Below are 15,329 nucleotides of genomic sequence, written 5' to 3'. Positions count from 1 at the left end.
CCGTGGAAAGGTAAAGAGGATGGACTTGATACCCACTTTGTGATTACAATCAAAGCAGTTTACATATTTTAGACAGGTACTTATTTTGTACCTGGGGCAATGAAGTGTTAGGTGACTTGCCCAGAGTCACAAAGAGCTGCAGTGGGACTCAAACTCACAATCTCAGGGTGTTGAGGCACCTGCTCTAACCACTAGGCCACAGCTCCACTCCAGTGAGTATGCTGGGGGAATGAGATTGTTAAGGTTGTGCACTAGATGCAATTTACTTAGATTTCAGCAAAGCCTTTGACACGGTTCTGCATAGGAGGCCCTTGAATAAACTTGATAGGCAGAATTTAGGACCCAAAGTGGTGAACTGGATTAGAAACTAGTTGACAGAAGCCAGAGGGTGGTGGTTAATGGAATTTGCTCGGAGGAAGGAAAGGTGAGTAGTGCTGTGCCACAAGGATCAGTGTTTGGACTGATTTTGTTCAATATATTTGTAAGCGACATTGCTGAAGGGTTAGAAGGTAAGGGTTGCATTTTTGCAGATGATAGCAAAATGTGAAGAAGTGCAGAGTGATGCACTTGGGGAGTAGAAATTTGAGAGAACCGGATGTGGTGAGAGGCAGATATGCACAGACAGGGAGAGGGACCTTGGGATTATGGTTTCTGAGGATCTGAAAGCAACAAATCTGTGTGACAAGGCAGTGGCTGCAGCTAGAAATCTGTATAGAAAAACGCATAACTAGCAGAAGAAAGGTATTGTTCATGCCCCTGTACAGGTCATTGGTGAGGCCCCACCTAGAATACTGTGTTCAGTTTTGGAGGCCGTATCTGGTTAAAGACTTGAAACGGTCCAGAGAAAAGCGACCAAAATGGTATGGGGCTTGCACCAAAAGATGTACAAGAAGAGATTGGAAGACCTGAATGTATACTCTAGAGCAGTGGTCCCCAACCACTGAGTCATGGCCGGTGCCAAATAGGGCTGCACAGTTGACGTCAGCTTTTCCAGTGCCGACAAAAAACAGCCGATTCATTGCAATGAAAAAAGCGCTTTCCCCTGTGGCTCAGCGCCTGCAAAAAACATCTGATTTGGCTTTTCCAGTGCCAGCAAAAACAGCTGATTCATCACAGCGAAAGAGGGCTTTCCCCTGTGGCCTCATGTCTGAACTCCAGAAACGAAAGAGAAGTGCATCAGTGGCGTACCTAGCATATGTGACACCCGGGGCCCATCATTTTGGACACCCCCCATCTGTATGAAAAACATGATTTTTAGTAACAATCCACACGTCACACAAAAGTGTACCTAGGAAAAGGCAGCATCTTACATACTGCAATGAGCAGTACAACATCAATACACCCAATGTAAAACTAAACAAGCCAGACTAGTACAGATCAATCCTACAGTCAATCCTAACAGAAAACCATGTCTTTTCAAACACACAGAAAAACACCTTCGCCTAGTATGTAATCACAAACTAACCGCTCCCCCTTTTACAAAACTGTAGTGTGGTTTTTAGTCATGGTGATAACAGCTCAGATGCCAACGCTAAAAAATGCTCTACAGTTTTGTAAATGGGGAGATAGAATAAAAATACATAGACAAAAGTTAAACTGAAGTACCAAGAAGCTGGACTCTGCATACAATGCAACACCACAGAAACAACGATGCATCTCCCCTAAAGCAAAAAAAAAAAAAAAAATATATATATATATATATATATATAATTTTTATAATTTTTTTCTACCTTGTCTTCTCTGGTTTCTGCTTTCCTCATCTTCTTGTCACTCTCTTCCTTTCATCCACTGTCTACCCTCCCTCTGCCCCTTCTATATGGCATCTTCTCTCCTTCTATTCCCCTTCCAGAAACTTTATGCCTCCCCCTTCCATCTCTCCCTTCACCCCCATTGGTCTGGCATCCATCTTCTTCCCTTCCCTCCTCCAATGGTCTGGCATCTCTCTCCTCTCCTTCCCTCTTCCACACCCCCATGGTCTGGCGTTTCACTCTCTCCTCTCCCTTCCCCCCACTTCCATCAGCATCAGCCCCCTTTCTTTCTCTCCAACCCAATTCTATCCAGTATCCTTCCCCCTTTCCCTGCAATTCCATCAGCATCTGCCCCTTCCTCTCCCTCCACCACCCTTCCATACCACCCTGACCCCTTTCTCACCCTTCACCATGCTTCCATACCACCCTAACCCCCTTTTTCTCCTTCCATCACCCTGATATGCTCCTTTCCATCCAAATCAGCAAGGTCCCACGATGACTACTTCTGCTGCCTCTGCTCCGGAAGAGGTAAGTGACGTCAGAGGGGGGCTGGGCTGGCAGACACAGGGATTTGTGGCAAGGTCATGCGATGACTGCAGCTGCTGTCCCCCCCCCCCCCCCCCAACGTCACTTACCCCTTCTGGAGCAGAGGCAGCAGAAGTAGTCATCGCAGGACCTTGCTACACTTCAGTGCGGCTGCCATACATATTTCAGAGCAGAGTCGGCAGCCGCGCTGAGGTGCCGTTTTCAGCAGCGCAGGAGCTTCCAGACCTGGCCAGCTGTGCATCCCCTTGAAGCATGCACCCGGGGCAGACCGCCCCCCCCCCCCACCACCCCTTGGTATGCCACTGAAGTGCATGCTGGGGTCAGGTCTGAAGCCACGCAGTATGGAGGCACAGAGTAATGGAGGAGGAGAAAAAAGGCCTTTTGCTGGTGTGAAGGTGCAGTGGAGAAAAAGAAAGGCCTGATCATGTTCTGCAAATTCAACTTAAGAACACAGTTTTAAAAACAGAACCCGAGGACTTCCTGTACATTAGATGGCAAGGTGACCACTTCCGTCCGTGCCTCTTTCCTGAGATCGCCACAAAAGCGCTGAAAACCCTGCTTCCATCCTATCTTTGTGAAGCAGGGTTTTCTGCAGTGATAGCAACCAAAACAAGATTACAGAGTAGACTAGACATAAGGAACACAGTTCAAGTGTCACCGTCTCTCATCACTCCCAGATAGGATAGGCTAGTTGCAGGGAAACAAGCTCAGGTGATCCCAATGATTCTGCATTATGGTTGAGCTGTATTTTATTTTATATATTACAATGTAATAATAATAGAAATAAAGTGCATAATATAATGCCTTTGAATCTCCCCACACCCCCACCAGTCCCTGAAAAAATTTGTCTTGCATGAAACCGGTCCTTGGTGCATAAAAGGTTGGGGACCACTGCTCTAGAGGAGAAGAGGGACAAGGGAGATATGACACAAATGTTTAAATACTTGAAAGGTATTAATATAGAAACAAATCTTTTCCAGAGAAAGGAAAATGGTAAAACTAGAGGGCATGAATTGAGGTTAGGGTGGCAGACTTTGGAGTAATGTTAGGAAAATCTTATTCACAGAGAGGGTGGTGGATGCCTGGAATGCCCTTCCGAGGGCGTGGGATGAACACAGAGGATCTTTAATTAAAAAATGAAAGGTATAAAACAAACTCAGGCCAGTACTGGGCAATCCTGCATGGTCTGTGTCCTGTATATAGCGATTTGGTTTAGGATGAGCCAGGGAGGGATTTGATAGAAGCTCCATTGACAGGATGATTAGGATAGGCTGGAGTGAGCTTCAATAGCAACTTCATCAGTGGGAATCTAAAGACAATACCGGACGGACTTCTATGGTCTATTGCCCAGAAATAATAAAGAACATAAAAATAGCCTTATTGGGTCAGACCAATGGTCCATCAAGCCCAGTAGCCCGTTCTCATGGTGGCCATTCCAGGTCAAAACCCAAGGAGTAGCAACATTCCATGCTACCAATACAGGGCAAGCAGTGGCTTCCCCCATGTCTTCTCAATAACAGACTATGAATTTTTCCTCCAGGAACTTGTCCAAACCTTTCTTTAAATCAGCCACACTATCCGCGTTCCAGAGCTTAACTATTCTAGGTGAAAAAATGTTTCCGCCTGTTGGTTTTAAAAGTATTTCCCTGTAACTTCATTGAGTGTCCCTAGTCTTTGTAATTTTTAATGGAGTGAAAAATCGATCCACTTGTACCCGTTCTACTCTACTCAGGATTTTGTAGACTTAAATCATATCTCCCCTCAGCAGTCTCTTTTCCAAGCTGAAGAGTCCTAACCGTTTGAGTCTTTCCTCATAAGAGAGGAGTTCCATCCCCTTTACCATCTTGGTTGCTCTTCTTTGAACTTTTTCTAGTGCCACTATATTTTTCTTGAGACAAGGAGACCAGAATTGAGCGCAATACTCCAGATGAGGTCGCACCATGGAGCAATAAAGGGGCATTATAATATTCTTAGTCTTGTTAACCATCCCTTTTTTAAATAATTCCTAGCATCCCGTTTGCTTTTTTTAGCCGCTGCCGCACATTGTGCAGAAGGTTTCATCGTATTATCTGCAATGATACCAAGATCCTTTTCTTGGGCGCTAATCCCCAAGGTGGACCCTAATATCCGGTAACTGTGATTCAGGTATTTCTTCCCAATGTGCATTACTTTGCATTTGTCCACATTAAATTTAACCATGAATGTATAATGAGTGTGACTAATGGGCACACTGAATGGACAGTTCACATCTTTATCTACTGTCATTTACTATGTTGCTAGGAGAAGGAGTAGGGATTTAAGAAGAATGGGAGAAAATGTGAAGGGTCTGCTGCAAGCCGAGTTAAAGAACTGGCAGCAATGATGGTTTAGAGGTGGGAACACTGCCTGAAAGAGTGCATACACTTGTGTATGTTTCTCTGTCATAAATAGAGCTTCCCTTTGAAAGTTCACTGCTACAAATGTACCTGTGTACATACTAAAGGAAAGGAAATGTTCAGCCTGGAGAATTTACCCAGCTAGTTATTAAGTTTTCTGGACAATTTCCTTTGAACACTGTCCTAATACTGCCTTCTCTCTGAGTATATCCTATTAGAAACACCAAAGAAAGTGACAATTTTTATTTTGCTGTTTCCATTTATGATGCTTTTCTCACATGTAACACTTTGTAAATATATACTTAATTACACTGTCCTTTGGCACCTCTAGTTTGTACCAGAGGCAATGAAAGGTGAAAATGGCTTGCAGAACTTCTCTGGTTCTTGGCCCACTGCTGCAGAAATGCCAAGTTACTCATCTCTATGGGGGGAGACTTTTTGGACAATTTATTGGTTGAACTTGCCTCCCAATTCAGTGTGCATAGTCCGATACTACGAAGTGAAATCAGCACTTCATGTCCCATAATGTACCAGGATAAGGTTGCAGAGATTCAGGACTAGTTCAGACTCTCCGTTCTGGAACTGGGTAATTTGGTAGTTCTTCAGCTCTAACCATTAAGCCTTTCCATTTGAGGCATGTGCTTACCCACCGAGTATTACTACCACCATGCCCATAGATAAGCTCTACACTTTCCCTGCTACTTCTGGAGAAATGAAATGTTGAGGGGAGGGAGCAAGGTTGAGAAAACACATAAATCAGTGAGAGGGGGAAGGGGAAATCCTGATAAGGGAGCCAACAAATGTATGTTTGCCTAGGGCCCAATATAGTGTTAATACAGCCCTGGACATAGATCCTACATTTACTGTATCATCAGACAATAGTGGAAACTGAATAGAATAAAACATTACAACCGCACTTACTTTTGAATGTAATAAGATTCTAATTTTCTGAAATCGTCACCAAAGTGATGTTCCAACATGAACTTCTTCACATCAGGATTTGATTTCCTATCAAGGAAAGAAGGGGGGAAAAAAACCCACCAAACAATAACTAAACTTTTATAGACATTTAGCAATATAAAATTCATAAAGTCAAGCAAAAAACAAAATTTCTATTCAAACTTGTAGTCCGAGATATAAAATCATTTTTATAGCTTTGCAAACCCCATTACATACCAACATGAAAAGTCTACTTCATCTCCTCCTAGGTGGATGTAGCCATCAGGAAACACATTACCAATTTCTTTAAAAAAATTAATCATGAAGTCATATGTTGTATTTAAGACAGGATTGATTGGTCCATAAGCACCATTTTGGTGCCCTCCACTGTAACATGGAGTAAGGAGATTTTCTTGACCTAGAATGAAAAAATAATCTTAAAAATATGTATTTTATTATAGTCAATCATTCAGCTCACCTTCCTTTACTCGGTCCCAGCTGCTGGATTGGAATGCATGCCATCTGCTGGCCTCCCATAGCATGCTTCTAGTATACATTCCAAATCAGACATCTCTCATGAGATGCTGGTTTGCTTACTAACTTGAGAGATGAAAATTGACAGGGACCAGCTATGTTGCATGACACAGCGGTCACCAGCCAATCTATAAAATTGGATATTCAGCAGGAGATGGATTATCTCCCTCAGAATATCAGCAGTTAGCTAGCTTGGCAGTACCTGTACATGTTTAGCAAATAAAATAATCACATCCTATGCTAAAAGTACAGTTACATATCTGTAACAGGTATTATCTAAAGACAGCTGTCAGATATTCTCACACATGGGGTGATGTCATCCACACAGCCTAGTACGAACAGTGCAAAAAGTGTACAGTCACTTAACATCTTTTCAAAGTCTCGAGACTGCCCATACTACATATGAGCCAATGCCTTCCCGCCAGACGGCTCACAGGACCATCAGTTCAGTACAAAAGCTAAGAAGCTAACTAGGGCAGGTGGGAGGGTTGTGAGAACATCTGCCTGCTGTCCTCTGCTAATACCTGTTACAGGTAACTGTGCTTTATCCAAGCAGGTAGTATATTCTCACATGTTGGACACCCTAGCTGTGCTGAAAAATGGGATGGAGGGAATTTGGCTGTCATGTAGAGAATAAACTCTAAAGAAGTGCTTGGCCAAACTGGTCATCCTGTCTGGAATGATTCTCCAAACAGAAGTGGGATGTGAAGAGTTTAAGAAATGACGCCAGTGGTTCAAAGGGGGCTTTCATGAGGGTTGAAAGTATAAGATTAAGATCCCAAGCAATTGGAGGAGGTTTGATTGGTGATTTAGTATGAAAAAAGACTTTCATGAATCTAGAGACAATGTTTTTTTATCCAGAGGTATATGATAAGCACTTATAGCACTGGGCTGTACTAGAGTTGGAAAGACCAGAGTTGGAAAGGTGGAGGAGATAGTCCAGAACTGACGACAGAAGACAGTGTCTGAACGTATTGAGTGCTGACTTTTTTATATGCATTTGACAATAATTGTTAGAATGTCAAGTAATTTGTACGAATTATCTGATTGAATTTTGTACACTTGTTGCAAGAGTTAAAACTGAGAGGATTCTAGAACTTTGCAGCGCACGAAGATGGCTGGGTAGAGGATTAGCTCTGTTGTGACAGGCAAATTTTATTAAGATTTTGGCAGTTAAAATTAAAGAAAAGTGAAGGAAAAGAGAGAATTGAAGTAAGAAATGGCTTCGGGTAAAACTAGTAAAAGTAATCCGGTGAATTCAGGAGCAGGAAGTAAAAAAAGAACAAAAATTGATTCGGTATCCCCGACAGCGGCCCCTTTGCCTCAGGAAGAAATTGATAACAGTGATTTGATGAATGAACTTCAGAAAATTAAAGAAATAGTAAGTGATAACGCTAAAAATATAAAAGATGTGAAGAAGGAAATAGAGTCTGACAAATAGAATGCAGGCAGTTGACTTCAAAATTGAGCAGTTAGAAAAGCATGCTGAGAAATCTGAGGCAGAGATGCTGGTGTGTAAAAAAGATCACAGAGAAATAGAGGCGTTGAAAAAGGATTTTGAAGACTTATCAAATCGTGAAAGAAGGAATAATTTGCGTCTGATTGGGATACCTGAGGGGATTGAGCAGAATGATCCTATTCAATTTGTGACTAATTTTATCCCAAAGATCTTGCCATTTAAAAGTTCTTTTCCTTTGGAGATAGAAAGAGCACATCGGATACCGATGAAAAGATCAAATAGTCAGAAGGGTCCCCGTCCAATAATCTTTAAGCTGCTAAGACATCAGCAGGTGGTAGAGATTATAAAGCTGGCTAAAACAAACAAGGATCTTAAATGCCAGGATTCTAAGATCTTTATAGTACCTGACTTTGCAAAAGCTACAGCCTACAAAAGAAAACAGCTTTTGGATTTAAGACCTAAACTGAGAGCAATGGGAGCAAGATATGGATTGATATACCCTGCTATTATGAGGGTAACTTATGAGAATAAAACTTATAATTTTGAAGAAGCAGGCAAATTACAGGAATTTCTAGATCAATATAATTTGCCTATGGTTTCATGAAATTATTTAGAAAATGTAATAAATAATATACTTAGATTATTTTTGGTTTATATTTTTGAGTGAAAATTGAAAGATATTTTATAAAGAAGGAAAAAGTGGAAAAAAAATAGAAAAGGAGAAAATATTTTCTAGAAAATTGTTGCAGTTAGGTTTAAGGGGGATCAACATTTCAAACAAGATTTAAAGAAAAGAAATGAAAAATTTTAAAGAGACAATAAGAAAAGAAGAAAAGAAGATTTTGACAAGGTAAGAAGAGGGATGGAGCATATAGGAAGTGAAGAAAATATGAGGAACAATTATAAGATTTGGATGGTTTCTTAATGTGAATTTATAATTTGCATTTGAGCGTGACTGAGATAATATGAGGACACATAAATGCTGCATTGGAGAAATGTGGGAACTTAGAATATAATAAGATGAAAAATACAAAAGACTATTGATGTAAAGAGAAGAAGATGTGAAGATGGACTGATGGAAATGACTTGAGCATTATTTAGATTTACAATTTGCATCTGAAATTGACTGAGATATAAGGATGATGTTGCAAAAATACTTTATTGGAGAAAGATGAAATAGCAATCTGCAAGAAGATGGAATAAGAGACTGAAACAGCAGGATGAAGATGTACAAGTGTTACAGTTGTGCAGAATGGAGAATAGACTGTAATAGATTGAAGATGCAATGAAAATTAATGAGAGTTTTAAAAAATATGAGGTCTGCTTGGTTGAAATGTTTGATCCTTCTTTTGATGTAAGGTTAAAAAAAAAAAAAAAAAAATGAATATTATAGGATGGAGTGATGTATGTTCCATTGAAGTTGTGAGAAACTTAGGTTAAAAAAAAAAAAATAAAATAAAATAATAATATTAATCTTGGGGGGGTATATATTGTAAGAAATGGTTTCCGAAATATTGGGTATATACTTTTATATTAGAGGTATAGGATGGAAGAATGTTTGGAAATTTGAATGAGAGGGGAAGTATATAATAAAGAATTATAGTAAATATAGGTATTTAGGGTATTGAAGAATGGATTGACTGCAGGATAATTTAGTGTTGGTTGTTTGAAAGATTAGAGAAAGAAAAATGAGTATGTTATTGCCTGTGGGGAGTTTATTTTTGCTCAGTAATATGTGCGTTTCGAAGTTTGCATTTGTGTTAGGGGAGGGGAGGGTGGGAGACTCATATATTGGTTTAAGGAAAAAGAAAAAAATGTATATTTTATGTTTGAGTGGATTATATATGTATTTTATATTTTATTTGTAAAATGGGTTTTAAAATTTTTTCTTTGAATGTAAATGGCCTTAATCACCCTATAAAAAGGAAAAAGGTATTGGAATATATTAAACAACAAAATATAGATATATGTTTCTTGCAAGAGACACATTTGTCTGGAACAGAGTCTATGAAGCTGACAGATAAGTGGATAAAACAATGTTTGTTTGCACCAGCGGTAAAAAAGAAGGCAGGAGTAGCAATATTGATTAATAAAAAATGTTCAGCAACATTTAATATGGTAAAGGCAGATCCTCAAGGAAGGTGGGTACTTGTTGACATGAGCATGGGCAGTAATACAATGGCGTTACTAAATATATATGCACCTAATTCGAATCATAGTGAATTCTTTAAATCTCTACAACAATTAGTTTTACCACTGGCTACTACTAATTTAGTGGTGGCTGGGGATTTCAATGCTGTTATAGATCCAATAATGGATAAAAAGCCTAGTAGAATTATGAAATCAATGGGATTAGAAAATTTGATACAAGCATGTAATTTGAAAGATATATGGCGTATTCTTCATTTTAATGATCGGGAATTTACATTTTGTTCACATGTTCATCAATCGTTTTCAAGAATTGATTATATATTTGTTTCAGATCAGATTGTACAGCAAGTTGTAAAAGCTGACATAGAACCAATAGTAATATCTGATCATGGTGGTGTGTGGATAGAAGTTAACTTATTAGATCAAGATAATTCCAAACCTGTATGGAGGTTTGATAATACTTTGCTTGCTGATTCTAAATTTTGCACTGAATTTCAGATAAAAATGAATGAATATTTCAGACTTAATGACCTAGAGGAAATGTCGATTGGAATATTATGGGATGCTTTCAAAGCAACTATGAGAGGACAAATTATATCATATTCTGCGTATAAAAAGAAACAGATAAGAAAGCAATTTGCAAATTTGGAAAAAGAAATTAAAAATTTGGAATTAAAATTGGTTAATAAATGGGAACAAGAGACATTTCAATTATTGTTAAAAAAAAATGTGAATATAATGAAATTTCCTCTGGATTAGTAAGGAAAGATATTTTTGCTCAGCAAACGATGTATTATGGTAGTGCAAATAAGGCTGGAAGATTATTGGCAAATTATTTAAAAGCAAAGAAAAGAAAGGAGAAAATAAGCATAATTAAGGATGAATTAGGACATTCTCATTCTCAAATTGGAAATATATTAAAACAATTTTTAAAATATTATAAGTCACTGTATTCTTCTGAGTCTTATTTAGATAAAGAGAAAGATGGGTTGGATTTTTTGAGTTTAGTTAAAGGACCTAAGGTTCCTGATCATATAAAAGGAAGTTTAGATAAACCTATATCATTAAAAGAGTTACAAATGGCATTGAAATCCCTTAGAGTTGGGACCGCTCCAGGTGGAGATGGATTTACAGTGGAGTTTTATAAAGAATTTCAAATTTCCCTTTTACCATATTTATTAAAACTATATCAGGACCAACTGAATAAAGGTTGTATATCAGGCACTATGGCAGAATCTTTAACTATTGTTTTGCCAAAGCCAAATAAAGATCCAACATTGGTGTCAAATTACAGGCCTATATCTTTAATAAATGTAGATGGTAAAATATTAGCTAAGATTTTAGCATTAAGATTGGCTAAAGCTCTTCCGCATATAATAGGAATAAATCAAACTGGATTTGTTGCTCAAAGACACTCTTCAAATAATACTAGACTGGCATTTCAGATGTATTATTTAACAAGACAAATTAATGATCCGGCTTTTTCAGTATCACTAGATGCTGAGAAGGCTTTTGATCGTGTAGAATGGAATTTCATGTATCAAGCTATGGAATGGTTTGGTATTGGATCCGGATTTATACAAATGATTCAAGCACTGTATAGCTCCCCAACTGCTCGTTTATACATAAATAATAATTTTCAGATGCTTTTAAATTGCAGAGGGGAGTTAGACAGGGTTGTCCATTATCTCCTTTGCTCTTTGATATAGTTCTTGAACCCTTGTTGTTAGCTATTCAACAGGCAAAGGACATAGAGGGTATTCCATGTGCTGGAGTGGAATATAAAGTATCCGCTTATGCAGATGATATATTGCTTCATTTGAGGAATCCGGAAACAACAATTCCATGTCTACTGGAGATAATAGATACATTTGGAAAATTCTCAGGATACAAAATAAATTGGAATAAATCAGAAATTTTACCTTTAAATGTGCATTGTACAAAAGGTATACTTGATTCTTTCCCTTTTATTTGGAAAGAGGATGGTATAAAATACTTAGGTATTTGGTTGAATAAAACACTTGAAGAGACAATGAGAATAAACGAAAAATTTTTATTACAAAAAGTAACAGAGTTATGTGAGCAATGGAATCCTTTACATTTGTCATGGTGGGGAAGAGTTCAAACTGTTAAAATGATGATTTTGCCTGTAGTTTGCTATCAATTGGGAATGATACCAGTGTTTTTTCAGGGGTCTTTTTATAAAAAATTAAATAGTATTCTGGTTAAATTTATTTGGCTGGGTAAAATTGCAAGAGTGGCTCTAGTGTCTTTGCAAAGACCAATTGAGGAGGGTGGGGTAAATTTTCCCAATTTTTATAGGTATCATCAGGCCTATATCATGTGCCAAGGAATGTATTGGGTCCTCCCAGAGCTTTTGGAACAATTACCAGAGTGGTTAAGGGTGGAGAGATCACTTATTTTTCCACTTAGGCTTGATCTTCTGCTTGGTATAAAAGTGCCTAGAATACGTAAAGACAATAGAGTATTAATGGATACTTGGAAAACATTACGATTTGTAGATAAATTAACTAGTGATTCTATTTTAAAATCGAAACAGCAGACTATTTGGGTAAACTCCAAGATACAAATAGGCGGGTTTAAGATTGTCTGGAAGGATTGGATTAAAGCAGGTATAAGATCCTTAACGGAAGTAATTGATAATGGTAAGCTGCTTGATTTTTCACAATTGCAACATAAATATGGTCTGAATAAAAAAACAAAGTTATAAGTGGTTGCAATTGAAGCAGGCTATTCAGGTGGGGTTCCCTGAATGGAAATCTTTAAATGATCATTACAGCTTAGAATTCTTATGTTTCCAGGCAGATTTTCTGGGACACCAGGCCGCAAAGTGGTATAAAATGATATCTAATTATTTGAATAAGAAACCAAAAAATGGATTAAGAGATATTTGGAGCATTGAGATTAAGCATCAAATTAATGCATCTCAATGGCCACGTATTTGGTCTTGGAGAATTAAAGGTACGATGTCGGCATCTATTAGGCAAACATGGTTCTTTTTGTTGCATAGAGCATTCTGGACCCCTACTAGATTACAAAAATTAGATTGCTCTAAGTCTAATAGATGCTGGCATTGTAAAATTGAAATTGGAACTTTAGACCATCTTTTATTTTATTGTCCATGTATTCAGGCATTTTGGATATCAATATGGGATCAAGTTAATATATTGATGGAAAATCATGTAGCATTATCCTACGACACAGTGATTTTTGGAATGTGTATGAGGGCCAAAAGTCAAATATCTGCAGCAAACAACAAATTATTGATGATTCTTACTGGAGTGGGAATTCAACAAATAACGACTAATTGGAAAGACTGTTCTGGATTGAATTGTAGTTTTTGGTGGAACTCAGTTTGTCATTTATATAAGATGGAAAGATTTCTTGCCGTACAGAGGGGATATTTTAAAAGGTTTAAGGAGGTGTGGAGGCCATTAATTGAATATTGTAATGATTAAGGGTTATTCTTTTTCCTTAGGGGATAATTTGTAAAAATGGGGGGGAGGGAGAGTCTAAATATGTATATGTTTGGATAAAATATTTTGTTGATAGGGGAGGGGATGGGAGGTGGGTGGAGGGAATTAAAACATGTGTAATAATATTGCTTAAGAATGTCAAGTGAGTGATGTGAATTACTTGTAATAATATTGTACACTTGTTGAAAGAAATAAAAAGGAATAAAGATGAAAAAAAAAAAAAAAAGAGTTAAAAACAGAAAAAAGAATTAAAAAAAAAAAAAAAAAAGAATAGAGAAGCAGGAGTCCAGGCCTCAAAATGCCACAAACAGGCCAGGTTTCACGATGTCCTTAATGAATATGCATAGGATAGATCTACATGCATATCACCTCTATTATATGTATGATCTTTCAGACATACTCATTAGGATATCCTGAAAACCTGACCTGCTTGCTGAACTAAGGCCTGACTCCCGGCATTATCTGCAACAGAACAAACTCAAAAAAAAGTGGCATGGGTTAACACAGCAAAAGCATACAGTCTGAAAACATGCATGAGGAAGAGGAGGTCCAGTATACAAAATTAATTACACTTATCTAATGTATGCTAACTGCTGGGCATGACGAATTCCTGGCAAACAAGGTCATCAGGTGCTAAAATGGAAAGCCATCACAAAAACTGTTCCCATCTGTAGAATTTTTCTGCATCTTTCACTCAGAGCCATCTTCTTCAAGATGGGACAGCAACTCACAAACTCACACGACACAGGCCACATAAAGCACAGTTACTTACCGTAACAGGTGTTATCCAGGGACAGCAGGCAGATATTCTTGACTGATGGGTGACGGCACCGACGGAGCCCCGGTACGGACAATTTTAGAGTGATTGCACTCTAAGAACTTGGAAAGTTCTGGTAGGCCGCACCGCGCACGCGCGAGTGCCTTCCCGCCCGACATAGGCGCGCGGTCCCCAGTTAGGATAAGCCAGCTAAGAAGCCAACCCGGGGAGGTGGGAGGGACGCAAGAATATCTGCCTGCTGTCCCTGGATAACACCTGTTACGGTAAGTAACTGTGCTTTATCCCAGGACAAGCAGGCAGCATATTCTTGACTGATGGGTGACCTCCAAGCTAACAAAAAGAGGGATGGAGGGAAGGTTGGCCATTAGGAAAACAAATTTTGCAAAACAGATTGGCCGAAGTGTCCATCCCGTCTGGAGAATGCATCCAGACAATAATGAGATGTAAAAGTATGAACTGAGGACCAAGTAGCAGCCTTGCAGATTTCCTCAATAGGAGTGGAACGGAGGAAAGCTACAGATGCTGCCATCGCTCGGACTCTATGGGCCGTGACAGAACCTTCCAGTGTCAGTCCGGTCTGAGCATAACAGAATGAAATGCACGCTGCCAGCCAATTAGACAACGTACGTTTAGAAACAGGACGTCCCAATTTATTCGGATCAAAGGACAGAAAGAGTTGGGGAACTGATCTGTGGGGTTTCGTACGCTCTAGATAGTAAGCTAGAGCCCTTTTACAATCCAAAGTATGCAGAGCCTGTTCCCCAGAATGAGAGTGAGGTTTCGGAAAGAAGACAGGCAGAACAATGGATTGGTTGAGATGGAATTCAGAGACAACCTTAGGGAGAAACTTTGGATGTGTACGCAGAACCACCTTGTCTTGATGAAAGACCGTAAAAGGTGGATCTGCAACTAGTGCATGTAGCTCACTGACCCTCCTGGCAGAGGTAAGAGCAATAAGGAAAAGTACCTTCCAAGTGAGAAACTTGAAAGGAGTGGTAGCCAAAGGTTCAAATGGAGGCTTCATTAAGGCGGAAAGAACCACATTGAGATCCCAGATAACAGGAGGGGCTTTAAGAGGTGGTTTCACATTGAAAAGACCTCGAATGAACCTGGACACCAGGGAATGAGCTGAGAGAGGTTTTCCATGAACCGGCTCATGGAAGGCAGCAATGGCACTGAGATGGACTCTGATGGAAGAAGACTTAAGGCCAGAGTCAGACAAAGAAAGCAAATAATCCAACAATGTCTCCACTGCCAGGGAAGTGGGATCAAGATGGTGAAGAAGACACCAGGAAGAAAATC

General features: G+C 39.0%; 1 protein-coding gene across 1 annotated transcript in view; it reads right to left on the bottom strand.

The window, feature by feature from the left end:
- The window catches only part of HEXB (hexosaminidase subunit beta), a 202,616-nt gene that overhangs the window by 77,677 nt on the left and 109,610 nt on the right, over window positions 1–15,329 (bottom strand). The window contains 2 exon segments of the mRNA XM_033929284.1: window positions 5,591–5,677; window positions 5,846–6,026. Of these exon segments, the coding sequence (XP_033785175.1) occupies window positions 5,591–5,677; window positions 5,846–6,026 (268 nt within the window).

Source organism: Geotrypetes seraphini, chromosome 1 (assembly GCF_902459505.1).
Source record: "Geotrypetes seraphini chromosome 1, aGeoSer1.1, whole genome shotgun sequence".
In the NCBI taxonomy this organism is placed as follows: Eukaryota; Metazoa; Chordata; class Amphibia; order Gymnophiona; family Dermophiidae; genus Geotrypetes; species Geotrypetes seraphini.
This window is presented reverse-complemented; position numbering and strand designations above follow the sequence as displayed.